Source organism: Bubalus bubalis, chromosome 2 (genome assembly GCF_019923935.1).
Source record: "Bubalus bubalis isolate 160015118507 breed Murrah chromosome 2, NDDB_SH_1, whole genome shotgun sequence".
Taxonomy (NCBI): domain Eukaryota; kingdom Metazoa; phylum Chordata; class Mammalia; order Artiodactyla; family Bovidae; genus Bubalus; species Bubalus bubalis.
In genome coordinates this window covers 73,822,858-73,850,639 of record NC_059158.1, presented here as the reverse complement: position 1 = coordinate 73,850,639, position 27,782 = coordinate 73,822,858, and the positions used below count along the sequence as shown (strand labels likewise).

General features: G+C 41.9%; 2 protein-coding genes and 1 long non-coding RNA gene across 4 annotated transcripts in view; 1 reads left to right on the top strand and 2 right to left on the bottom strand.

Annotated features, from left to right (window-relative positions):
* ATF2 (activating transcription factor 2) overlaps nucleotides 1-742 on the bottom strand; it is an 84,546-nt gene extending 83,804 nt beyond the window's left edge. Inside the window, exon 1 of one of the 2 annotated variants that reach the window (XM_025274550.3) lies at nucleotides 560-742. The gene's annotated coding sequence lies outside the window, so the exon portion shown is untranslated. The remainder of the gene's footprint in view (nucleotides 1-559) is intronic. The other variant, XM_025274545.3, reaches the window with a different exon arrangement.
* Nucleotides 113-26,423, top strand: LOC123330926. Its single transcript, XR_006547202.1, has 2 exons — nucleotides 113-229; nucleotides 26,325-26,423. It is a non-coding gene; the product is annotated as an uncharacterized LOC123330926 (long non-coding RNA).
* ATP5MC3 (ATP synthase membrane subunit c locus 3) lies at nucleotides 19,011-22,243 on the bottom strand. The gene is made up of 5 exons (XM_006073590.4): nucleotides 22,085-22,243; nucleotides 21,786-21,897; nucleotides 20,539-20,616; nucleotides 19,830-20,023; nucleotides 19,011-19,269 (listed from the first exon to the last, which is right to left on the bottom strand). Exons 2-5 carry the CDS (start codon nucleotides 21,822-21,824, stop codon nucleotides 19,155-19,157), a joined length of 426 nt encoding a protein of 141 aa, XP_006073652.1. The 5' UTR covers nucleotides 21,825-21,897; nucleotides 22,085-22,243; the 3' UTR covers nucleotides 19,011-19,154.
* Nucleotides 26,424-27,782: the final 1,359 nt, after the last annotated feature.

Here is a 27,782-nt window from a genome sequence, read left to right as displayed (position 1 = left end):
CCATTTGTTCCGTCAGCTTCCACCGCAGCCAGAGACCCTGACCCTATTTTCTACCGCGCCTCCAGTTCCTCCCCACGCCACCATCATATACAGTGCCCAACCACTGAGTGCAGAGACCAGAGCCGGCCCTCTTCCTGTTCCAGTCCAGAACTGAAGGGGGGTTTCCCTGCGCCCTCTGCGACTCCGACATGTGCCCCCGGTACCTCCGAACAGACCAGAGAAGGGGAAGGTACATCGGGGGAGGGGTCTAAGAGACGCCGTTATTCCTTTTTCCTCCACGTTAGGAAAGCGCGCGAGCAGGGAGGGGCCGGAACAACAAATGCCAGTTACCTAACGGTCCGGCCTGGCCAGTCCGGCTCCTGAAGCCGACGCCGCGCGGACCGCAGAGGCGGCAGCGCAGCCACAGCCGCCCCGAGGGCTAGGCACAGAGGCAGGAGAGCCCGAGGTGATGGGAAGCGGGGGGTGGGGACTATGGTGAGCGACGTCGCCATGTTAGTGCCTTCTTTCTCCGTATCCCTACAGTCTCCAGTCCTGCGGCCCTCTCCTCATCACTACTCACCTTTCCAGCTCACTAGTTCATGCTCTTTTCGGTCGTTGGGAAGACCCAAGCTCCGCGGTGTTTACAAACTACCCCTAGAGGAAAGGGCTGAACCGCACTTTAAAGGCCACGGGCTCCCACAGGCTTCCGTCCTCTCTCGCGAGATCGGACTGACAACCCTTCTCTCCGCCCCACTCCCGGCATCCCTCCTTTCTTCTCGCGCCCCTCCCCTACACGCACACTCCCCTTCTAGCCTTCCTTCAGACGGAGCGCCTCCGGGTCAGGTGGTTCCGTCAGGCTTAAGGAAGGGGGTGGAACTTCAGGAGGGCAGGGAAAGGGGGGCGGGAACCAAGGGATACTCGGGCGCTGATTATTGGATAAAGAACTCGAAGGGCGGGAAGCAGTTATGGAGGGGGCGGGACCAGAGAGTCAAAAGAGCTGTATCTCTGTAACCCGCGAGCAACTGAAGACTGTGATTGGCAGACGGCTGGGAGGCGGGCGTGAGTGTGGGGCGCTGGAGCAGGTGGATGTTGAGGTCGCGTGAGGTTGATGGTGTGCAGGAAGGAAAGGTGAACTCTGGGAAGGCTGCGAGCGGCGGGAGAGAAAGCAGGAGTCCTCTGAGCCCAGCTCCGGAAACCTGGTATTTCCGTTGCTGTCACTTCCCGGTCCTAGGTAGAAAGGAGAGTAAAGCGTAGGGAGGCGCTCACCAAAACCCACCTTCCGGCTACAACTGAACCCTGAGACGGAGAGCTTCGGTTTAGAAGCGGAGTGTGCTGGAAATTAACTCTCGAGCCCCCAACATGTCTGAAATGGGAAAGATGTCAGTTCTGAAAATAAACGAGAAAGCCTTTACTATGAATGGCATTTTTTCGAATTTTACTAAGCTGTAGCTGAAACTGATTCCTCCGGCTCTTAGCGCCCTGTACGTGATGTTAGCATATAATTATGTTCAAAGTAACTTACCAAAAGGAAATACAGTGCTTTACATTATATCTCCCTAACTTAAAATAGTAACAGGGACTTTTTTTATAAGAGAAAACCTTCCATATTATGGTGTATCCTATTTTATCAATTTTCCTTTACTAAGTAGTTATAGGCAAAAATACATCAATTTTAGTAGAGATAATTTCAAATCTTTAGAACATGAACAACTCCGTGTTAACACTTCAGAGAAAACCAAAGGACACTAATATGGCATAGAAATAGCGCTCTTTCCACATTACTATCCTACTGCTTCACAGGTCGATGCAATACCAAGAAAATATCTGTCAAACTTTGAAGGTACCTGTTTAAAAACTGTGTGTGTGTGGGGGGGAGGGGGTGTTATTTGATTAACATGAAGGACAAAAGAGATCATATTTATTGCGCCGCAGTTGACACAAATACACTCCTACAAACTAGATATCTGTGACTCTTTTTACAACTTAAATGTTTCAAATGTTAACTGTAGGGATATTGGTTGTTCAATAAATACACACTGGCACCGTTGAAAAGTATAGGGACCCCTGCGAAAATCTGCATTAGTTTTTTAAAAGCACATTTTTTCCAGTGCCTATTTTTCTGCTTATTAAGTGATGATTTCTAGTCTGTAGCAATTTTGTGATTTCAGTTTACATATAAACATATTTGCTCGACAATAAAAACTTCACCTGCTAATGCAGGAGACATAAGAGACATGGGTTCAATCCCTGGGTTGGGAAGATCCCCTGGAGAAGAGAATGGCAACCCACTTTAATATTCTTGCTTGGAGAATTCCATGGACAGAGGAGCCTGGCAAGCTTTAGTCCATGGGGTCCCAAAGAGTCAGGCACAATTGAGCAACCAACACTTTCACTTTCATGAGTATAAACGGTACTCTCGAACATCTCCAAACTCAAGTGAAACAGAAACTGTTGGAAGATTGTGGGGCATGTATTTGACAGTTAAAGAACTGCAGTTCAGTAACGGTATCTGGCATTTAGCAGGTTTCCGGCCTGTATGCCTGTATGTGAGTCAACAAACCCCTCTTTTAAAACTAATATCGTTACTCAAGAGACCTGAAAGAAGCCAAAGTATTGACACAGTTTATGTCTCAAATTAAAATGAAAGTACCATCCCTGTATGTTAGTAACCCTGTAGTACTGTTAGTGTAGTGTAACATTGATTGTTAAAACCTCAGGAGCTCAGGGATTAGATCTGATAGAGTACCTGAAGAAATATGGATGGAGGTTTGTAACATTGTACAGGAGGCAGTGATCAAAACCATCCCCAAGAAAAAGAATGCAAAAAGGCAAACTGGTTGTCTGAGGAGGCCTTGCAAATAGTTGAGAAAACAAAGAAGTGAAAGGCAAAGGAAAAAAAGATATACCCATCTGAATGCAGAGTTCCAAAGATTAGCAAAAGGAGATAATAAAGCCTTCCTAAGTGAGGCCACAGGACTGGAAAAGGTCAATTTTCATTCCAATCCCAAAGAAAGGAAATGCCAAAGAATGCTCAAACTACTGCACAATTGCACTCATCTCACATGCTAGTAAAGTAATGCTCAAAATTCTCCAAGCCAGGCTTCAGCAATATGTGAACCATGAACTTCCTGATGTTCAAGCTGGTTTTAGAAAAGGCAGAGGAACCAGAGATCAAATTGCCAACATCCACTGGATCATGGTAAAAGCAAGAGAGTTCCAGAAAAACATCTCTTTCTGCTTTATTGACTATGCCAAAGCCTTTGACTGTGTGGATCACAATAAATTCTGGAAAATTCTGAAAGAGATGGGAATACCAGACCACCTGATCTGCCTCTTGAGAAATTTGTATGCAGGTCAGGAAGCAACAGTTAGAACTGGAAATGGAACAACAGACTGGTTCCAAATAGGAAAAGGAGTACGTCAAGGCTGTATATATTGTCAGCCCGCTTATTTAACTTATATGCTGAGTACATCATGAGAAACGCTGGACTGGAAGAAACACAAGCTGGAATCAAGATTGCCAGGAGAAATGTCAGTAACCTCAGATATGCAGATGACACCACCCTTATGGCAGAAAGTGAAGAGGAACTCAAAAGCCTCTTGATGAAAGTGAAAGAGGAGAGTGAAAAAGTTGGCTTAAAGCTCAACATTCAGAAAACGAAGATCATGGCATCCAGTCCCATCACTTCATGGGAAATAGATGGGGAAACAGTGGAAACAGTGTCAGACTTTACTTTTTTGGGCTCCAAAATCACTGCAGATGGTGAGTGCAGCCATGAAATTAAAAGACGCTTACTCCTTGGAAGGAAAGTTATGACCAACCTAGATAGCATATTCAAAAGCAGAGACATTACTTTGCCAACAAAGGTCCGTCTAGTCAAGGCTATGGTTTTTCCTGTGGTCATGTATGGATGTGAGAGTTGGACTGTGAAGAAGGCTGAGTGCCAAAGAATTGATGCTTTTGAACTGTGGTGTTGGAGAAGACTCTTGAGAGTCCCTCAACCAGTCCATTCTGAAGGACATCAGCCCTGGGATTTCTTTGGAAGGAATGATGCTAAAGCTGAAACTCCAGTACTTTGGCCACCTCATGCGAAGAGTTGACTCATTGGAAAAGACTCTGATGCTGGGAGGGATTGGGGGCAGGAGGAGAAGGGGATGACATAGGATGAGATGGCTGGATGGCATCACTGACTCGATGGACGTGAGTCTGAGTGAACTCCGGGAGTTGGTGATGGACAGGGAGGCCTGGCGTGCTGCGATTCATGGGGTCGCGAAGTCGGACACGACTGAGCGACTGAACTGAACTGAAGTGGACAATTCAAAGAAATAGAGGAAAACAATAAAATGGGAAAGACTAGAAATCTCTTCAAGAAAATCAGAAATACCAAGGGAACATTTCATGCAAAGATGGGCACAATAAAGGACATAAACAGTAATGGACCTAACAGAAGCAGAAGAGATTAGGAAGAGGTGTCAGGAATACACAGAAGAACTAAAACAAGATCTTAATGACCTGGATAACCACAATGGTGTGTTTGATCAGTCACCTAGACCCAGACATCCTGGAGTGTGAAGTCAAGTGGGCCTTAGGACACATCACTAGGAACAAAGCTAGTGGAGGTGATGGAATTCCAGCTGAGCTATTTCAAATCCTAAATCGACTGAGTGGATCACAGCAAACTATAGAAAATTCTTAAAGAGAATACCAGACCACCTTGTGTGCCTCCTGAGAAACCTGTATGCAGGTCAAGAGGCACAGTCAGAATGGACATAGAACAATGGACTGGTTCAAAATTGGGAAAGGAGTACAAGGCTGTATACTGTCACCCTGCTTACTGAATACTGCCACATGTCACTCATGTCAATCAGTATACCCTGTATACTGTCACATGTCACTCATTTATAAGTGAGTTATAAATGTTACAGCATTTCAAATTAGATGAATTTAAAAAACATTTTCCATTCACTTATGTCAAAAATTTGAAATCCTTTTCTCTAGTTTTGATTCATTTTCAGTTGGCAGTAGGTTTGGTTTTAAATTTCTCCTCTTCATCCCTCCTCCTCCAGGACTTTGCCAAGTTGATAATTATCTAAATGGGTTAAAACATATTTTTTAAAAAAGTCTTTGGAAGTCCTTTTAGACAAGAGAAGAATCATTAGTAATACAGATGGTACCCTGATCTGTTGTGAGGATACATTTTGCTAATTTTCTAAAGAGAAAATATATCAAAACTGAAAAAACATAAAGGAGGTCAGAGGAGGACTTCCCTGGCTGTCTAGTGGTTAAGACTCCATGCTTCTAATGCAGGGAATTTGGGTTCAGTTCCTGGTTGGGGAACTAAGATCCCACATACCATGCAGCCAAAAAATTAATAACTTTTTTAAAAATGAAGGAGGTCAGAGGGAAAAACGGGTGTAATGAATGCAAATCTGTTACATATACATGTAGCAGTTTAGCATAGCAAAGTAGCTCACTTTATCTACATCTAGTTCCACAACAGTTCCTTCACTATAGCTTTTCTGCAATGGAGAAAACATTAGGTGTGTACAAAATGCAGTCAGTATTTTCAGTTCTGATCCTGTGAACTTGTAAGCTCACTATTTATGCCTAGTCTCATAAAATTTTTCTCACTTTCTCGTTTCTCAATATCCCCGAGAGCTCTAAAGTTCTTTGCAAGTTTTTTTTTACAAGGGCAGGAAACTTCTGGACTGCTTCTTTGCCTGTCTTATTGTTCCTCATATGTATCTATCTAACTTACTCCTAGGAAAATTAGTGAGGACCTGGTGAATCACCTTTAAGAAACTAGCATGACTTCTGAATAAAACTGGTATTCATTCGATACAAGGAGAGACTATTTGAAGAAAACGCCTTTCTGTTGAAAAGTGTCCGTTACTAAATAAACACAAGAAAAAACGGTGGCCTCTAAATGCTCTCAAAACTTTCCCAATGCCACAGAATGTTATGTTTCCATCTTATTTATAAGTATTTATGTGATTATTAATCCAAAAATGTTATTGCTCATAAGAATGCTACTAAAACCCTACTATATATACAGATAGATAAATATCTATCTATAAAGAGCAAAATGGGAAGATTTATAAGATGTAGTTTCTGTTTGTAACTAAACAAAACATAGCATAGTCCAGGGCATCCCTTATGTTTGCCTTGGACTAGGTGAAAGAGTCTCCATTTTCACAGGTATCCTCAAGGTGCAACTCAGTACAGTGGTTTAGATTTGCCTGTGGAATCAGGAAGGGTGTGTTTATGTGTGTCTGTGTGGTGTGAAGCAGAATCTTACGCACCCACCTGATATCTGAAAGATGAGGACTGCATAGCCTAAGACACTTCAGTTGATTTTGGGGGTAGCTTCTATCTCGTAGCAGATTCTCTCTCTTGTACACTGCCAGAGTTTTCTTGTACACTGCCAGCCATGCCCTATGGTATAGTTATCTCTTAGCACTTGTTCTCACCATGGAAGTTTCCATTCTGAACATTTCAAGTGCAAGGAAGACCACTACACACCTCCCACCCCCAATCTTTGGTTCTCAAAAGAATTTATCATTGTGTGTGGCATTGTGGAGCTGTATTTATCTTCAAATTACACTAATTAGCTTATGCCAGCTTCAGTGACACCAGCCCAAAGAAAGAGAATGGAATTTAAGGCCTCATTTCGTCCTTCATCTCAATGACTTCTCTTATCTCTCTCATCCCACTCTCTACAAAGAGGGTTTGTCATCATTATGGTCTGCTTTCCACACACTATTAAATTACCAGTAAAAGTAGATAGAACTACTCCCAGAATGAAGACTTTTATCTGTCCTTTGTGTCTACCCTTCCTGGCTCCCCATATCTAGACTACTTATCAACCTGAGGCCCAAGTAAGACCAAAACCATGAGTTCCTTATTTATCAGAAACCAAGGTAGGTCTAGTCATATGGACTCTCCTGGGCCCTAGCTAATACCTAGCTCTTTCCAGTTACCTTCTTACCTTGGACACAGTCTCTCAGGTTAACTGTCAACCAAATGCTTTGTCTATTTTTCATCAAGTGTCAATATTTACAGAACATAAAACATGCTCAATATGTTAGGCACTGTTCCTGGCCCTAAGACCACAACAATAAACAAGGCAAAGTCCTCTAAGCAGATCCTCATGGTGGGAGGAGGGGCAACACAGTACATATATAAATAGTAAGATAACTCAGTGGTAAGTGCTGTGGAGAAAATAAAGCAGGAGTGTGATAACATGCAGTATGATAAGCTTACTCCTTTTATACAACTTTACAGGACTTGAGAACTACAGATAGTTTAGACCTCTCTAGAGAAGTAGATAAATGCTTTAAACTGTCCTTTAGATACAAGTCTTGAGGGAATAATACTGAGCTGTCCAGCATCTGAGAGACTCAGCCAACCTATGCAGCTATTTGAGGGCGCAAATCCTGTGACTTTTTTTTCCTGTGACTTTTTTATAAGAGGAGCAGATCCTGGAATTTCCATGGATGGGAATTGCTGACTAAATGCTTTTTGTTCAAAAGCAGCCACTGACAACAACCATGAGTCCTTTTAGGAGTCTCTACCAAGATCTGCTGCAGGATGATAGCTAATGCTAATAGGCAGAACAATCAGGAGCTCTTGGATTTACGAGTCCCTGTTGATCTTAGGTCAGTTCTCCCCTTCATTATTGTTGAGAAAGAAGCTCTAAATTACAAAATATCTAAGAGACAGATTACTTACATCATTTGGGAGAAAGAAGTATAGATTCTTGCCAAGAACCAATGCCAATTTTTCGAGGTTATAAAGAGATTGATAGCTAAAAGGATATGACCTAGGGAGACAGGTTACTCTCAATTTACAAAATTGACATTTCTATAGATTTTTGAGATGTGTATTGAAGCCTGTTTTCTCTCTGACAAATTAGACCAGTGGTTCTCAACTTCCTGACTTTGGGACCCTGTACCTCATAACCATATGTTAACCTAAGTAACATTTTGGGGAAAAATAATTATATTTTCCAAAACAAAAGGAATAAAATTGTTTTCATTTTTGCAAATTATTATGTCATGCTTAAGAGAAGATAGTTGCATTATTGTATCTTCTTCTGCACTTGATTTGCAGTTGAAGCATATGATGAAAATCTAGCCTCACGGAGTTAAGTATATGGAAGAGAGGACCTCATGAACTACCTGAAGAGCTCTTGGGGCTCTCAGAATTCTCAGACCACACTTTAAGAATCACTGCAGTGTATCACTGCATAATGTATCACTACAAGTGGTACATTGCAATGCTGCTGCTAAGTCACTTCAGTCGTGTCTGACTCTGTGCGACCCCATAGACGGCAGCCCACGAGGCTCCCCCGACCCTGGGATTCTCCAGGCAAGAACACTGGAGTGGGTTGCCATTTCCTTCTCCAATGCACGAAAGTGAAAAGTGAAAGTGAAGTTGCTCAGCCGTGTCCGACTCTTCCCGACCCCATGGACTACAGCCCACCAGGCCCTCCGTCCATGGGATTTTCCAGGCAAGAGTACTGGAGTGGGGTGCCATTGCCTTCTCCGGGTACACTGCAATAGGGAGGAGAAAATAAGTCTCCCAACGAGTGAGTTGACAGCTTTTTGAAAGATAAAGGAGTCTGAGTTGTGGCATGCTGGCAATTGTAGTATTCTGGTAGTGCTTCTTTGAGAAGCACTGTAAGCTTTGAGTTTAATGTATTAATATATAATCTGGGTTCCTTGTTAAAATTCAGATTCTGACTCAAAAGATCTGCTGTGAGGCTCCAGAACCTATAGTTCTAACAAGCTCCCAGATACTAATGGTGCTGATCCATGGACATCACTTTGAGTAGCAATGTTCAAGTAAATTATGATATACATATCACCAGAAAACCTGTAGGACTATGCACAAGTGAGCTTCTGTGTGTGAGGGAAGTGCAGGATGGGGACAAGTGGAGGAGAGAGAGAAGTATAAACAAACTCATTCTAAATACTTAAAAAAAAACTATTAAGATGCTATGGTTTCTTATAAATCCTATTCAGTTCAGTTGCTCAGTCACGTCTGACTCTGTGATCCCATGGACTACAGCACGCCAGACTTCCCTGTCCATCACCAACTCTTGGAGCCTCCTCAAACTCATGTCCATCACATCGGTGATGCCATCCAACCATCTCATTCTCTGTCGTCCCCTTCTCCTCCCGCCTTCAATCTTTCAAAGCATCAGGGCCTTTTCCAATGAGTCAATTCTTCACATCAGGTAGCCAAAGTATTGGAGTTTCAGTTTCAGCATCAGTCCTTCCAATGAATAAACCCTATACTATAACAGATTTTCACTACTACTTGTTAACTATCAAAGCAAGCTAAGGCATAATATTGCTATTTGTTGAGGCAGAGGAAAATGGTATTAGATCTGAAAAAAAAATTTTTTTTGCCCCTAATAATTGGGCAACTAGTGAGAGACTGTCTCTGAAGTTCATAGTATTATCAATACCATGAAATTATGAAATTTATATATTATCAGCCTGTACAGAAATTCAGCAACTCATTCATTATTTCATGTGTCAGATCAGATCAGATCAGTCGCTCAGTCATGTCCGACTCTTTGCGACCCCATGAATCGCAGCACGCCAGGCCTCCCTGTCCATCACCAACTCCCGCAGTTCACTCAGACTCATGTCCATCGAGTCACTGATGCTATCCAGCCATCTCATTCTCTGTTGTCCCCTTTTCCTCTTGCCCCCAATCCCTCCCAGCATCAGAGTCTTTTCCAATGAGTCAACTCTTCGCATGAGGTGGCCAAAGTACTGGAGTTTCATCTTTAGCATCATTCCTTCCAAAGAAATCCCAGGGCTGATGTCCTTCAGAATGGACTGGTTGGATCTCCTTGCAGTCCAAGGGACTCTCAAGAGTCTTCTCCAACACCACAGTTCAAAAGCATCAATTCTTCTGCGCTCAGCCTTCTTCACAGTCCAACTCTCACATCCATACATGACCACAGGAAAAACCATAGCCTTGACTAGACAGACCTTTGTTGGCAAAGTAATATCTCTTTTTTTGAATATGCTATGTAGGTTGGACATAACTTTCCTTCCAAGGAGTAAGCGTCTTTTAATTTCATGGCTGCACTCACCATCTGCAGTGATTTTGGAGCCCAGAAAAATAAAGTCTGACACTGTTTCCACTGTTTCCCCATGTATTTGTCATGAAGTGATGGGACCGGATGCCATGATCTTCGTTTTCTGAATGTTGAGCTTTAAGCCAACTTTTTCACTCTCCACTTTCACCTTCATCAAGAGGCTTTTGAGTTCCTCTTCACTTTCTGCCATAAGGGTGGTGTCATCTGCATATCTGAGGTTATTGATATTTCTCCCAGCAATCTTGATTCCAGCTTGTGTTTCTTCCAGTCCAGCATTTCTCATGATGTACTCTGCATATAAGTTAAATAAGCAGGGTAACAATATACAGCCTTGACATACTCCTTTTCCTATTTGGAACCAGTCTGTTGTTCCATGTCCAGTTCTAACTGTTGCTTCCTGGCCTGCATACAAATTTCTCAAGAGGCAGGTCAGGTGGTCTGGTATTCCCATCTCTTTCAGAATTTTCCACAGTTTATTGTGATCCACACAGTCAAAGGCTTTGGCATAGTCGATAAAGCAGAAATAGATATTTTTCTGGAACTCTCTTGCTTTTTCCATGATCCAGTGCATGTTGGCAATTTGATCTCTGGTTCCTCTGCCTTTCCTAAAACCAGCTTGAACATCAGGAAGTTCACAGTTCACATATTGCTGAAGCCTGGCTTGGAGAGTTTTAAGCATTACTTTACTAGCGTGTGAGATGAGTGCAATTGTGCAGTAGTTTGAGCATTCTTGGGTATTGCCTTTCTTTGGGATTGGAATGAAAACTGACCTTTTCCAGTCCTGTGGCCACTGCTGGGTTTTCCAAATTTGCTGGCATATTGAGTGCAGCACTTTCAGAGCATCATATTTCAGGATTTCAAATAGCTCAACTGGAATTCTATCACCTCCACTAGCTTTGTTCATAGTGATGCTTTCTAAGGCCCACTTGACTTCACATTCCAGGATGTCTGGCTCTAGGTCAGTGATCACACCATCGTGATTATCTGGGTCATGAAGATCTTTTTTGTACAGTTCTTCTGTGTATTCTTGCCATCTCTTCTTAATATCTTCTGCTTCTGTTAGGTCCATACCATTTCTGTCCTTTATCGAGCCCATCTTTGCATGAAATGTTCCTTTGATATCTCTGATTTTCTTGAAGAGACCTCTAGTCTTTCCCATTCTGTTGTTTTCCTCTATTTCTTTGCATTGATCGCTGAAGAAGGCTTTCTTATCTCTTCTTGCTATTCTTTGGAACTCTGTATTCAGATGTTTATATCTTTCCTTTTCTCCTTTGCTTTTCACTTCTCTTCTTTTCACAGCTATTTGTAAGGTCTCCTCAGACAGCCATTTTGCTTTTTTGCATTTCTTTTCCATGGGGATGGTCTTGATCCCTGTCTCCTGTACAATGTCACGAACCTCATTCCATGGCTCATCAGGCACTCTATCTATCAGATCTAGGCCCTTAAATCTATTTCTCACTTCCACTGTATAATCATAAGGGATTTGATTTAGGTCATACCTGAATGGTCTAGTGGTTTTTCCTACTTTCTTCAATTTAAGTCTGAATTTGGCAATAAGGAGTTCATGGTCTGAGCCACAGTCAGCTCCTGGTCTTGTTTTTGCTGACTATATAGAGCGTCTCCATCTTTGGCTGCAAAGAATATAATCAATCTGATTTTGGTGTTGACCATCTGGTGATGTGCATGTATAGAGTCTTCTCTTGTGTTGTTGAAAGAGGGTGTTTGTTATGACCAGTGCATTTTCTTGGCAAAACTCTATTAGTCTTTGCCCTGCTTCATTCTGTATTCCAAGGCCAAATTTGCCTGTTACTCCAGATGTTTCTTGACTTCCTACTTTTGCATTCCAGTCCCCTATAATGAAAAAGACATCTTTTTTGGGTGTTAGTTCTAATAGGTCTTGTAGGTCTTCATAGAACCGTTCAACTTCAGCTTCTTCAGCATTACTGGTTGGGGCATAGACTTGGATTACTGTGATATTGAATGGTTTGCCTTGGAAACGAACAGAGATCATTCTGTCATTTTTGAGATTGCATCCAAGTACTGCATTTCGGACTCTTTTGTTGACCATGATGGCTACTCCATTTCTTCTGAGGGATTCCTGCCCACAGTAGTAGATATAATGGTCATCTGAGTTAAATTCACCCATTCCAGTCCATTTCAGTTCGCTGATTCCTAGAATGTCCACATTCACTCTTGCCATCTCCTGTTTGACCACTTCCAATTTGCCTTGATTCATGGACCTGACATTCCAGGTTCCTATGCAATATTGCTCTTGACAGCATCGGACCTTGCTTCTATCCCAGTCACATTCACAGCTGGGTATTCTTTTTGCTTTGGCTCCATCCCTTCATTCTTTCTGGAGTTATTTCTCCACTGATCTCCAGTAGCATATTGGGCACCTACTGACCTGGGGAGTTTCTCTAGGTTTTGCAGAGGATAGTACTGCAATAAAACAAACTTTTCTTTACTTATCAAGCAAACAAAACCATATTAGCTAAAATAATCAAACAGAATTTTAAACTTACTAGAAGCATGAGATAGTTTGATTCTTAAATGTTATTTCCCATTTTTCTACAATTCTTCCTTAAGCTTAACTTCAATAACATTAATTTCTACCCAACTTTAGCTGTTCAGCAACTTACCCACAAAATGTCATCATTCCTTGGATCTACCTTACTTCTGAGATCTTGAACACTGAAATTTGAAGAATTTGTCTAAACATTGAAAGGATCTTCAACCTTATTGAAATCTCTAGGCCCTTAATCCCTCCCTTTCAAAAGTTTTTGATACAATACACATAAAATTTACCATCTTAACCATTTTAAGTATACATTTCAGTCATTAAATACATTCATAGTATTGTGCAAGCATCACCACCATCCATCTCCATAACTCTTTCCATCTGGTAAAATTAAAACTCTATACCCATTAATGTATAGCCACCCCCGCAACTTCCCCCACCTCAGCCCCTAGCAACCATGATTCTTTTTGTCTCCATGATTTTGACTACTCTCATTTTTTTTTTTTTTTTTTTGAGGAACATCATACTATTTTTACAGCAGCCATACTATTTTACATTTCTACTTACTGTGCATAAGGATTCCATTGTCTCCCTGTCATGTCAACTATGTAATTTTTTGATGTAACTATTCTAGTGGGTTATTTGCATTTCAAGGAAAGCAACAGAATGGGAAAGACTAGAGATCTCTTCAAGAAAATTAGAGATACCAAGGGAACATTTCATGCAAATATGGGCTCGATAAAGGACAGAAATGGTATGGACCTAGCAGAAGCAGAAGACATTAAGAAGAGGTGGCAAGAATACACAGAAGAACTGTACAAAAAAGATCTTCACAACCCAGATAATCATGATGGTGTGATCACTGACCTAGAGCCAGATTTCCTGGAATGTGAAGTCAGGTGGGCCTTAGAAAGCATCACTATGAACAAAGCTAGTGGAGGTAATGGAATTCCAGTTGAGCTATTTGAAATCCTGAAAGATGATGCTGTGAAAGTGCTGCACTCAATATGCCAGCAAGTTTGGAAAACTCAGCAGTGGCCACAGGACTGGAAAAGGTCAGTTTTCATTCCAATCCCAAAGAAAGGCAATACCCAAGAATGCTCAAACTACTGCACAATTGCACTCATCTCACACACTAGTAAAGTAATGCTCAAAACTCTCCAAGCCAGGCTTCAGCAATATGTGAACTGTGAACTTCCTGATGTTCAAGCTGGTTTTAGGAAAGGCAGAGGAACCAGAGATCAAATTGCCAACATGCGCTGGATCATGGAAAAAGCAAGCGAGTTCCAGAAAAACATCTATTTCTGCTTTATCGACTATGCCAAAGCCTTTGACTGTGTGGATCACAATTAACTGTGGAAGATTCTGAAAGAGATGGGAATACCAGACCACCTGACCTGCCTCTTGAGAAATCTGTATGCAGGTCAGGAAGTAACAGTTGGACCTGGACATGGAACAACAGACTGGTTCCAAATAGGAAAGGGAGTACGTCTAGGCTGTATATTGTCACCCTGCTTATTTAACTTATATGCAGAGTACATCATGAGAAATGCTGGACTGGAAGAAACACAAGCTGGAATCAAGATTGCTGGGAGAAATATCAATAACCTCAGATATGCAGATGACACCACCCTTATGGCAGAAAGTGAAGAGGAACTCAAAAGCCTCTTGATGAAGGTGAAAGTGGAGAGTGAAAAAGTTGGCTTAAAGCTCAACATTCAGAAAACGAAGATCATGGCATCCGGTCCCATCACTTCATGACAAATACATGGGGAAACAGTGGAAACAGTGTCAGACGTTACTTTTTTGGGCTCCAAAATCACTGCAGATGGTGAGTGCAGCCATGAAATTAAAAGACGCTTACTCCTTGGAAGGAAAGTTATGACCAACCTACATAGCATATTCAAAAGCAGAGATATTACTTTGCCAACAAAGGTCCGTCTAGTCAAGGCTATGGTTTTTACTGTGGTCATGTATGGATGTGAGAGTTGGACTGTGAAGAAGGCTAAGCGCTGAAGAATGGATGCTTTTGAACTGTGGTGTTGGAGAAGACTCTTGAGAGTCCCTTGGACTGCAAAGAGATCCAACAAGTCCATTCTGAAGGAGATCAGCCCTGGGATTTCTTTGGAAGGAATGATGCTAAAGCTGAAACTCCAGTACTTTGGCCACCTCATGCGAAGAGTTGACTCACTGGAAAAGACTCTGATGCTGGGAGGGATTGGGGGCAGGAGGAGAAGGGGACGACAGAGGATGAGATGGCTGGATGGCATCACTGACTCGATGGATGTGAGTCTGAGTGAACTCCGGGAATTGGTTATGGACAGGGAGGCCTGCCGTGCTGCGATTCATGGGGTCGCAAAGAGTCGGACACGACTGAGCGAGTGATCTAATCTGGAAATCAGATTATCTTCCTTCTATAAGATTTAATTGTTTGATTGTTGTGCGCTCTTGGGCCAAGGATCAATCAGCCTGATGTGTAAACTTAAGGTATTCCCAGGTCTTTTTGAGTCTGTGGTCACTGTCCTTACTCCTGCTCTGCACTTCTTTTATTCACGTACACTGCATATCATATACATCTCCCCTTTTCGAGCTCATAAGTCTTTAAGAGTATGCTTCAATCTTGACCATAACTGGCTCCAGTCCATCCTACACACTGTTCTTGTATTAAACTTTAAGCAGATCTAGACCTTCAATAGCTGGCTGTGGTCAAATGAATTCCATCTGCCAGATTACATAATTTGGCCTCAGTTTACCTTTGTAGCCTTATCTTATACTATTTCCCTACCCTGGCAGTTGTTTCTGATGAACTTTACCTCATGCTATTCACTGGCTAAGATATCCTCCTAATCTGGGCTTTCTTCATTCCACCAGTTCAAGGTTTTGTATTAATTTGTAGAAAAATAACTCTTCTTCATGTAATTCCATCACTAGAAAACTCTTCCTACCCCTTGTGAACATCGTAGTACTTTCTGCCATTTTCTGCAACTCACCATTCTACTTTGTTTCAGGTATTTCCCTGAGTGTCTAGTGTTTGTGGCTAGATGACAAGATTCTCTTTAGTTACACTTTATATTCAAATCTGCATTTGAGGTTAATCCCAAAGGCATCAAAAATACCACATTTTTGCAATGAGGAAAGGTAACAACGTGTCACTAAACAGGTACACATGGAAATCTGAAATACCATTAGGAACAACATTCTTCTACCACTCTTGGGTGGTGGGGTCTCTTGGAGTATTTAAACAGGCCAAACTCTTATCAACATGGAAAACTCATTTGGTCTTTGATGTGAAAACATCTTTATGGGCCTCTGTTCAGAAACTAAGAAGTTAGTGAAAAGCAAACACCATTAATATTTGCTAGTAAGGCTGGTAGCACTTGCTGCAAAAATGTTGTACAATAAACATTTCTGCTGTTAAAGGTATATTCCAGTGTTGGAAACTTGTTATTTTAAGTAAGATAAAATTGCCTGTGGTTACACTGCTAAGTTATACTTATTTTCTAAGACAGAAACTTAGAAGCCAAGCAGCCATAGCATAATTTCCTTTTCATTCTCAGGGGATTTCCTCAGCTAAGGGCATGTCTTTTAAGAAACCTGTTCCATAATTAATGTTTCAGGCCTCTTTAACCACCAAACCAGCACTAAGAGTAGGTTTTGGTTTGTCTGATTTAAGTTGATCTTATTTAAAATGAACTGGGGACTTTGCTGGTGGTCCAGTGGTGGACTCCGGGCTCCCAATGCAGAGGACCCAGGTTAGATTGCTGCTCAGGGCCTAGATCCTACATACCTCAACTAAGAGTTCGCATGCCGTAACTAAAGATCCTGCATGCTGCATATAAGACCTGGCACAGCCAAATAGTTTAAATTAATTATGGCTTTAAAAGTTAATAAAATAAAATGAACTTGTTACAAAGGATTGGTTAATCTAAGTATTTCCCTAAGGCTTCAAAACTTTGGTATGACTTTACAATCTGGACTTTATGTTAATTATACAGTACTTCTTAAGTTGTAAAATGCATATTCTTTCAACCATTTTAAAGTGTATAATTCAGTGGCACTTGGTACATTTACAGTGTTGTACAACCATCACCAGAACACTGATTACCCCAAAAAGAATCACCACAACCATTAAGCAGGCACTTCCCAATCTTCTCCCACTAGCCTTTAGTAACCACCAATCTGCTTTGTCTCTGTGGACTTCTGTTTTTTGATGCACTGCAAGGCTTGTGGGGTTTTAGTTCTCCAACCAGGGGTCAAAGCTTGGTTCTCAGCAGTCAAAGTCCAGAGTCCTAACTACTGGACCACCAGGGAATTCCGTGTCTCTATGGATCTGCCTATTCTGAGTATTTCATGTAATAGAATCATATAATATGCAGCCTTACTGTGTCTGGCTTCTTTCATTTAGTCTGTTTCCAAGGTTCATTCATGTTGTAACACTTATCAGTACCTCCTTCCTTTCTATGGCTGAATATTCCATTACATGGATATACCACATCTTATCATCAGTTTATGCAAACACCATCGTTTGTTCATCCAAACATCAATTTGGTTGTTTCCACCTTTTGGCTGCTGTGAACAGTGCACTATGAAATCCGTATATAAAGCTTTTGCTTGAATGCTTGTAATTTTTTGGGGTATATACCAAGGTGTGGAATTGCTGGGTCATATAATACATATAATACTTCTCATTTAAATTGCTGAATTCAAATACTGAGGGGTACTATTTATGAAAATAGTGAAGGCTCCAGGAAATTATGATGATAACACACATTAGATGATTAACCAAAAAGTGGCAGTAGCTCTAGCTCTATAGTTTTTGACACTAGGTAGTGGGAAGGATCAGAGAAGGCAATGGCACCCCACTCCAGTACTCTTGCCTGGAAAATCCCATGGATGGAGGAGCCTGGTAGGCTGCAGTCCATGGGATCGCAAAGAGTCAGACATGACTGAGCAACTTCATGTTTCACTTTCATGCATTGGAGAAGGAAATGGCAACCCACTCCAGTGTTCTTGTCTGGAGAATCCCAGGGACAGGGGTGCCTGGTGGGCTGCCATCTATGGGGTCACACAGAGTGAAGTTGGGGGACACGACTAAAGTGACTTAGCAGTAGCAGCAGCAGTGGGAAGGATATGGAATAGTTAGTGATTCTCAAATAGTGTGCACAAAAATTACCTGGCACTTTTTAAAAAATGCAGATGTCTGAGTCTCAAGGCCAAATACTCTAATTCAGTAGGTCTGGAGCCTAGAATTTTATAGACATCCTAGATGATTCTGATGGAGATGGTCTTTCCACTGCACTTTAACAAACCCTTGAAGCTGATGGCTTTTTCTCAACTGAAATCAGATTAGGCAGAAGGGATTAAAGGAGTAAAATGAAGCTTTCTCAACTCTCATCTTAATCTTTTATAGAAACCCTGCAACTGTGATGACAAACAATGTATCTGCTGAGGAAATAATGTATCTGCTGTGAGGAAAACTCAAGTCTAAGGCTTTCTTAATTTTAATAGGCAAAACTTGACCAATAAGCAACACATATTACTACAAATAAAATACTACTGAAAGCAAAAGAAAGTGAAGTCGCTCAGTTGTGTACAACTCTTTTCAACCCCATGGACTGTAGCCTACCAGTCTCCTCCATCCATGGAATTTTCTAGGCAAGAGTACTGGAGTGGGTTGCCATTTCCTTCTCCAGGGGATCTTCCCAACCCAGGGACTGAACCCGGGTCTCCTGCATTGCAGGCAGACGCTTTATCATCTGAGCCACCAGGGAAGCCCATAACTGAACCAGTTGTCATTCCCAAGACTCCTATTATAAGCATTTGTTAGTATCAAAGATAAGCAATGCTATAGCAACTTTTGGTTTTAAATTGTAGCCAATTCAGTCTACTTTTTGATATTGAGTTTCTTCTAAGAAGACAGATAAGACTCACTATAGACACACAATTGCTTAATGTGAGACTTACTGACAATCAAAAATTGCCTCCCTAATCCCAACACCCATTTAATAAAGTTTCAATTCCTAAAAACACGACATGATTTATTTTTAGATCCAGGTGTGTAAGACCAGCCAAGTTAGTCTTGGAAGGTAATACTGCTTCCAAGTATTGTAATTCATATTAGCCCTTAAAAACATAAAACCATCTTAAGTAATTAACTATTCTGATTTAATCATATTTCATAGAAGCTCAAAGCACTCAAACATTTCCCCTTTATTTGAATAAACTGAAGCCCTATAATTTACAATGTGCAAAACATTAAAATAATTCCCATAAAAATTATATTAGCATATTTTCCATCATCAGGGACTGGTACAGCCTCTGCCTGAATACATGGTCTTCTCAATGATGATCTAAATTTAAATTCAGGTAAATACAAATCACAGAAAAAATTAAAGTTTTCATCTTTAATGAAATGACTTTGGAAATAACATACATTTCCATGACACCAACACTATAGTTTTCGGAGTCACAGTAAGATACACAGAATTATATCCTTAATTAACATGAATGCCAACATTTCAAGCAGTAATCTGTTACATGGCAAACAAAATCAAGAAAGCAACCATCAAACAAAAGAGACCCATAGCTTCAGACAAGGCAAATCCCAGGATAGCATATGAGAACAGCTGCTGCTTCAGTGAAGGGTTTCTAAAAGAGACAACACATATTATTCAAATTTTAGCATGGCTGATAAATGTTAAAGAACCAGATTATTAGTTTTGGGTTCTTTGTAACCTGAAAAGTACTGGCATAGCGTTCTGCCCAGATCTCTTTTGGTTCTGCCTGTGACATTCCTTTCCCCTCATTCCTAATCATATGGGAAAAGGGAGGCATTATCTCCCTATGTCAATAGTCAGTTTTCATCCATTATGAAGGATTCTGACCTTCTTATCCCCATAAAAGTATGTTTTAAGATTTGATAGTTTAAATAAAAGGTCTTAAATAATAAAATGGAGACTGGTATTTTTTTAATGCATGAGCTCTCTTGCTTTGACTTTAGATAAGGAGTTTCTCTAGTCCTTAATAGGTATACTGAAGTCTCTCCAAGGGGTTTTGGGAGCAGTGACAATGCATGCAAAGTACTCAAAATGTAATGCAAGACACAGAAAGGCGCTTAATAGAAAGTAGCTATTATTATTTCACTAGTTTTCTAAGTTTCCAACTATTTCAAACATGTTTCAAACTATTTCTTTGGCAATAGAAATTACCTGGCATAACCAATGATGAGACTGCCAAAGACTGTTCCAATACCAGCACCAGAACCAGCCACTCCTACTGTGGCAGCACCCGCACCGATAAATTTGGCTGCAGTATCAATGTCTCTGTTGACCGCAGTGGTCTGAAACTCCCTTTGGATTAACTGAGACACACCATTCTGGGTGCCATTAAATACCGTAGAGCCCTAGAGAGCAGGAAATAAAAGCAAAGGTCAAATCAGTAATCATAGTTAGCTATTTTAATCATGGTACTGTCAAAATGATAACCACTTCTCTATATCTGTAGCTGAGTTTGAATAGAAGATGGTGTGGCACAAGGGAAAACTCTAGGGCTTAGAATAATTCCAGTCTTGCAGAAAAGGAACAACAGTATCTACACCAGATAAGGTCTTTGAAAATTAAGAAACAGTGTATGTGCATATGCTGTTTAATAGAGTAGGCTGTTCAGTAACTGTTGTTATCAAAATCATAAACACCAGCAAGTCAAAATTATACACTTAAGTATATATATTAATTATACTTCCTGGCCAAAATTCAGGTGACTAAGTTTTGGATAAAGTTTCTTTCATTGGCTCATCCTCTGCAAATTTTTTGGATGAAAGGGTGGCAAGGACTGCCTAAAACCATTCATTAATGAGGTTTTCCCCCTTTGCTGTGATAAAGACCCTAAGACTTCTTTGGTAGCATTAGTTAATTTTACCTCTCCAGTCCTAGTCTCTGGTCGAGATAACACTGATGCAGAAATTGGTCTGTATGCAACTCTGGATCCAGCTCTGATCTGTTCATGAAAAAGATTCCATGTTATTAAGACAACAGATATGACTTCAAGGACCCTTCCCACACCATGAATTCTAAAAAGGCAAGTTGCAAAAATGAGTCAGAAACATCATGACTTTTCTCTATTGATTCTTATTCTGGCTTTTTGATCATGTCTCAATGCATGAAGCAATTTTAACAAAACTGTTAATGAAATTTTAAAACTTATTCATAATGTATTTGTAATACTCTGAACAAAACTTTTAATAACAATTAGTTAGAAAGAGTAAGTATTGCTTTTAAAATTTCAATTATTGTAGCGCCACAATTCAGATCAGAAAACCAGCAATAAATACCCCACATTCTTTGGTAAGTTAAGTGGATCAACAAGTACTATACACGCTTGTCATTTTAAATAGCCCATTAGTTAAAATGAGCTTCCGCTATTTCTAAGATTATTCCTATATGTCCATTAATCATAAAATTAAAATTTTTATGTTGAATTAAATAGTTTAAACAATTCCACATTGGTGGAAGAACAATCTTTTAAACAGTCTGACCATAAGGACATATTCCTGCCCTTGAGTGTCCACTAAGGTCACAGAAAATTCCTTCAGAACCGAGACCTGATTCTCTAAGATAAACCCCCCAGATCTTCACACAAAGTGCCCCAAAATAGTTTTGGAAATAACACCCCAAAGGCAGGAGAAACTTTCGGCTCCTGCACTAGCCGCCTCCGCCCACACAAGGTGAGGCAAAGTTCCTCCCTCTGCAGCATCGAGTTTGACCTACAGATCGTAATGGAGACCGCAGCAGTAGCGAACGTAGGCCTCGAGGCCCCTTCCACCCTTCTCTGCACCCCAACCCTCGCGTGCCCCGATCCAACAGGGTGTCGGAGGAGGTGGGGGAGGGGCCGTTCCAGGACAAGGAGCAAGGAGGGTTTGACCTACACCTAGCTGGGCCTGACAACTAGGCCTCGGCGGTTCTCCATAGCCAGAGTGGAGGGGAGGAGCGAAATAAGAAACCCCAGGAAGAAACAGGAAAGGGATAAAAAGACACAGAGGTTAAGAGGCGTGAGGGAACTGTCCCGAAAGGGCCGTGAGTTCCACGCGGAGGTGACCCATTCAACAACGTGGACGTCGGGCCAAGAGGTCGGGCCCTCGAGCTCCGGGCCCAGTCTGGGCTACGCACCAGAGCTGGGGTGCAGGCAAGCTTGGCGCAGGCGAACATCTTGCACTCTTCGGGGCAGCGCAGCTGGAGGACTTGGGTGACAGGAGACGTGGGCTCCTCTCCCGCTTCCTCTCTGCGGAGGCAAAGAGGCTTAAGGTCAAGTGTCCTCCGAGGGCCCGTACTTCCACCCAAGTCCCTCGGGTTCCCGTGCACGCGGTCAGCTGGGGCCCAGCGCCAAACGAGGCGCCGGCAGAATGAATGGGTCCCTCTGGGGCGCGGCTCCACCACGGCCAGACCCGGCTTCCGCGCCCTCCGCTTACCTTCCAGGGAGGTGGCGGCGGCCGCGGCGGCAGAGGTCGAAGGAATGGGGCTGGGCGCGCAAGCGCAGTCCCGCTCTTATCCGCGCCGCAGCACCCGGATGGAGAAGGCGGGGAATTGGGTGCAGCCCGGAAAACGCTCAAGGTCATTTGAAACAACTTTATTGGTAACCAGTCCGGAAGGACAGAGACAGCCGCCCCAAGATGGAGTGGCGGGTAGAAGAGGGGTGAAGGAGAGACAAAAAGTAGATATTGAAAACTAGCCCAGGGAGAGGGAACCGAACGGATTATTTCGCCTTTGATCTAAGCTGGTCGCAGGACAGTGGGACTTAATCCTTCAGTTGACTTTCTTAATGAGATTTGGCCTTTTATCAGTTGGTAGGTTTCTTTCCTAAAAGAGATCCCTTCCTGGTCATTCTTTGTGAAAATAGGACTCTGTGGGGAAACGGTTCATTCACTGCTTAGCAGAAAGTGAAAATACATTTCTGTAAAGGAATCTGAAAAAGAGTTCCAGAAGTCTGGAATAATCTTTTGGGGGAAAGTGGGCCTGACCTTCTGGGACAAGTTCAGTTCAGTTGCTCAGTCGTGTCCAACTCTTTGTGAGCCCATGGATTGCAGCATGCCAGGCCTCCCTGTCCATCACCAACTCCCAGAGCTTACGCAAACTCATGTTCATTGATTTGGTGATGCTGTCCAACCATCTCATCCTCGGTCGTCCCCTTCTCCCGCCTTCACTCTTTCCCAGCATCAGGGTCTTTTCAAATGAGTCAGTTTTTCGAATCGGGTGGCTGAAGTATTGGAGTTTCAGCTTCAGTATCAGTCCTTCCAATGAATATTCAGGACTGATTTCTTTTAGGATGGACTGGTTGGATCTCCTTGCAGTCCAAGGGACTCTCAGGAGTCTTCTCCAACACCACAGTTCAAAAGCATCAATTCTTTGGAGCTCAACTTTATGCTCCAACTCTCACATCCATACATGACTACTGGAAAAACCAGAGCTTTGACCAGATGGACCTTTGTTGGCGAAGTAATGTCTCTGCTTTTTAATATACTGTCTAGGTTTGTTATAACTTTTCTTCCAAGGAGCAAGCGTCTTTTAATTTCATGGCTGCAGTCACCATCTGCAGTGATTTTTGGAGCCCCCCAAAATAATACTGGGACAAAGGAATAAACAAATGAATAGATCTAAGAGCTTTGTTGGAGAAGACTCTTGAGAGTCCCTTGGACTGCAAGAAGATCCAATCAGTCTATTCTAAAGGAGATTGGCCCTGGGTGTTCTTTGGAAGGAATGATGCTAAAGCTGAAACTCCAGTACTTTGGCCACCTCATGCGAAGAGTTGACTCATTGGAAAAGACTCTGATGCTGGGAGGGATGGGGGGCAGGAGGAGAAGGGGATGACAGAGGATGAGTTGGCTGGATGGCATCATGGACCTGATGGACGTGAGTTTGAGTGAACTCCAGGAGTTGGTGATGGACAGGGAGGCCTGGCTTGCTGCAGTCCATGGGCTTGCAAAGAGTCGGACACGACTGAGTGACTGAACTGAACTGAACTGAAGAGCTTTGTGACTTGGGCACGAAGTTACCTCTTGATAAAGAGAGGGAGGTCAGTTTTTCTCCCAGCCCTGTGATTGGGAGAATTAAGGGTTGTAAATGTTTTTTCGTGTAGGGCCAGGGACTAAGGAAAGTCGGAGTATTTTCAAAACTGACCCAACTTTAACACTTGTTGTGGGTAACTTTGTGTTTCAGATGAATACAGAAATATCTTAGGAAAAAAATGGCTCTTACTGGACTTCTGTATTAGTAGTTCTAACAAGTGGCTGTGGAGGTGGTACAAGTCAACATGAAAGATTAAGTATCTAGGGATGTCTAAGGACTGAAATCTGACCCACTTGGCCTAGAGCCCTGAAACAACATGGACCCAGAGGATCACTTTTTTTCTAGTTGGCACAACGGTGCAGTATCATCTAGCAGTAATCCTGGGGAGAAGCCCTCAGAACTAAAACTTGAAGAATGAGTTAAGACTGATCTACTTCATAGGCAATTAAGACACTGATCCAGCTTCACAGGCAAATGCTTCAAACTCACATGTGAGCTAATCTTTTTAGGCCCAATCTTTAGCACATAAAACAGAGTTAATTCACATGTGCAGTTCAAGGAGAACTTATTAGTATATTTTCTGAAGCACTCAATTCTTGCCTGAAGTATATTGTAAGATGTCCTTTGATGTCTAAAGTTGAAGAAACAATAACGCTCTGTCGTAGTCAGGGTTCACCAGAGAAACAAATCTAGTTGGAAGAAAAATTTGACCTCTCTTGGCAGGATCCTACTGGTTCTGTTTCTGTGGAGAACCTGGACTAACACAGAGCATTATTATATTAAGCATTATTGTTTACATATATATATAGGCTTCCCAGGTGGCACTAGTGGTAAAGAACCCACCTGCCAATGCAGGAGACGTGAAAGATCCCCTGTAGGAGGGCATGGCAACTCACTCTAGTATTCTTGCCTGAAGAATCCTGTGGACAGAGGAGCCTGGAGGGCTGCAGTTCATAGAATTGCAAAAAGTCAGATATAACTAAAACGACTTAGTGTGCGTGTGTGCCTGTGTGTGTGTGCACACACACACACACACACACACACAGAATGACCATGTGGAATTAATTGACTTATGTGGTTATAGAGACTGAGAATTTCCATGAACTAATGTCTTCAAGCTGGAGACTCAGGAAAGCTGATGGTATAATTGAACTGGATCTGAAGGCCTGAGAATCAGGGAGGCCAATGATATAAATCCCAGTCTGAGAAAATAAGATGGAATGGCCCACTTCAGTAGTGAGACAGGGAGGAAAAAAGTGAATTCTTCCTTTCTCTGACTTTTGTTCTATTCCTCAATGGACTGGATGATGGCCACCCACATTGGGGAGGGCAATCTACTTTACTGAGCCCACAGATTCAAATGCTGATCTTGGCGGGGAGGGAGGCGCACTAGGGAGGGGATATATATATATAAAATTATATATATATAATTATGACTGATTCATATTGATGTATGACAGAGACCACTACAACACTATAAAGCAATTATCCTCCAGTTAAAAAAAAATCTCATCCAGAAACACCTGCACAGACACTAGAAATAATGTTTAATATACATACTCCTGTGCCCAGTCAAGTTGACACATAAAATTAATCATCACAGGCCTTATACTTCAGTAATAGATTATCTTAAGGGAAGAATTATTCTAAATGAATTTGTGTATGGAAATGGCTTAGAGAAAAGCCCTTCCTCTCCAGCCATAAATCAGTAGCAGTAACTGTTGAGAAGAGGCAGGAGAAAAGCCAGGCCCCCTAACAGTCTCACTTCCATGGTGCATATGGGTTAGCTGCCTATAGGAGTGAGAGATACCCTCTGTGTCCAGGCTCCCGCCTGACATGTGTCAGCATGTCAATGAGCAGATGAGTTGGCCTAGAAGAGAATAAGTCCTTTGTGGGTTCTGTGAGTTACAGTTTAAATATTTATGAAGAATTTTAGGTGTTCAAAGAACAAATGTTCTACCTTTGAGAACGGGGTGTGTGTGTGTCTGTGTGTGTGCGCACACACATTTAAAACAGAGAGACAGAGACACAGAGAAAGACAAATAATAAGTCAGTCATAAGTATTTAATCCTGTCTACATTTTTTCTTAGACTGTGGAGTCAGTCATGTTAAGTTATGGGACATTAGAATTAGGTAATATCTGATAATATCTGGGTGATGATGGCATGAGGAAGAAAGGAAAGGGGCAGTAAGAAGAAGTATGAAAGATAGTTTCTAAATAAATCCTTCCATATCCTGCATGCTCCTGTGCAATGTGACTTTGCTACTCATCTAATCTACTGCTTGATAATTAATATAGAAAGGTCATTTTCATTAAAAGAATACATATATGAATATGAGATCATGTTCCTCTGCTGACTCTAACCCATCTCGAAGTAAGTAACTTACTCCTTTTCCAATTAATATGTCAGATGCTGCTAGTTACCTATTCAGCTTTATTCTCCCCTTCTCTCTTACTTAAAGGATCCTGCTCCCAGTTAAAAAAATACTGAGCTTCCCAGGTTCACTTACAGTTAGGAATTATCAATGGTTTGTGAGTTGAAGTTCCTTGGCAGTGCCTCTAAGAATGCTTAGAAAGAAGTTAGAGGCAACTGGCTCATTTTTTTTTTCTTTCCTTTTCTTTTTCCTGCCTGGAATATGAACCAGTGTCTGGAGGTGAAGCAGCAATCTTGCAACCATGAGTACAGAAACAACACATTAAGTATGGAGAAGCTGGAAAAGAAAAGGAGCCGGATACCACTCAACCATAAAAAAGAATGAAATTTTGCCATTTGAAACAACATGGATGGACTTGGAGGGCATTATACAAAGTGAAATAAGTCAGGCAGAGAAAGACAAATACTATATGATATCACTTATATGTGGAATATAAAAATAAAACAAGGTAGCACCCGCTCCAGTACTCTTGCCTGGAAACTCCCATGGACGGAGAAGCCTGGTAGGCTGCAGTCCATGGGGTTGCTAAAAGTTGGACATGACTGAGCGACTTCACTTTCACTTTTCACTGTCATGCATTGGAGAAGGAAATGGCAACCCACTCCAGTGTTCTTGCCTGGAGAATCCCAGGGACGGGGGAGCCTGGTGGGCTGCCATCTATGGGGTCGCACAGAGTCAGACACGACTGAAGAGACTTAGCAGCAGCAGCAGCAGAGATATAGAAAACAACCTAGTGGTTACCACTGGGGAGAGGGGAAGGAGTACGGGGAAGACAGGGGTAGGGGACGAAAAAGCACAAACAGTTATGTACAAAATAAATAAGCTACAAGGATATATTGTACAGCACAGGGAATATAGCCAATATTTTATATGACTGTAAATGGAGCATAATCCTGAACAATTGTTAATCACTATGTTGTACACCTGGAACTTTACTATACATCAACCATGTTTCAATTAAAAAATAAATAAATAAGGAGTCTGAGTTAACTTTCTTTTAGAGTAGCTACAGCAGCCCTTAACTGCCTATTTATGGACTTCATGGTACAGGAGAAAATCAATCTATTTGGTTAAGCCACTGAAGTCAGGTTTCTGTTATGTGCAGTTGAACACAATCCATACTGATACATAATTCTGTAGATTTACACCTGAAACTTTTTTGGATTTGGGGCTGTGATTATAGTGGCCTATTCTCTCACAGAATTTACATTAACTTACATCTGTCTTTTTTCCCTTATCTGCTAGGTATTTCTGCTGGGACCAACCACAAGACAGAAATCATATTAGTAATTTGAACAGGGAAATTTTAATATAAACTTTGTTAACCAGTAAAAGGTATCTAACTACTAAAAATGGGAGAGTAGGTTCTCAGGGGTCTAGAAGCAGGAACTATAAGAATAGCCGCTACCCTTGGCTGAGGAGGAGAGGGCATGGCTGTCGCAGGACCCTGCAGTCCACAGTCCACTTGTGGTGAAGAAACTTGCTGGAGGCAGCGGCCGCACAAGCGAACCACAAGGATTGCTGAGGTGAACACAGGCAGGCCTCCGCTGCAAGCCAATCCACCTGAAGGAGAAAGTCCTTGCTCTTGTTCTGGCTTCCCAGTGTCTTTCCAGCACCCTCTATTGGCCAAACCTAACGTTCTGCCAGTTGTCATAGCGGAAATGCCTA

Bases quoted from the DNA above. Each gene is read 5' to 3' on its own strand.
- ATP5MC3 (XM_006073590.4), bottom strand. From the start codon at position 21,824: ATGTTCGCCTGCGCCAAGCTTGCCTGCACCCCAGCTCTG. The intron at 20,617-21,785 runs GTGCGTAGCCCA...TTTCATGAACAG, and splicing joins TTGCCTGCACCCCAGCTCTG to ATCAGAGCTGGATCCAGAGT. The intron at 20,024-20,538 runs GTAAAATTAACT...CCTGCTCTCTAG, and splicing joins CAGAGACTAGGACTGGAGAG to GGCTCTACGGTATTTAATGG.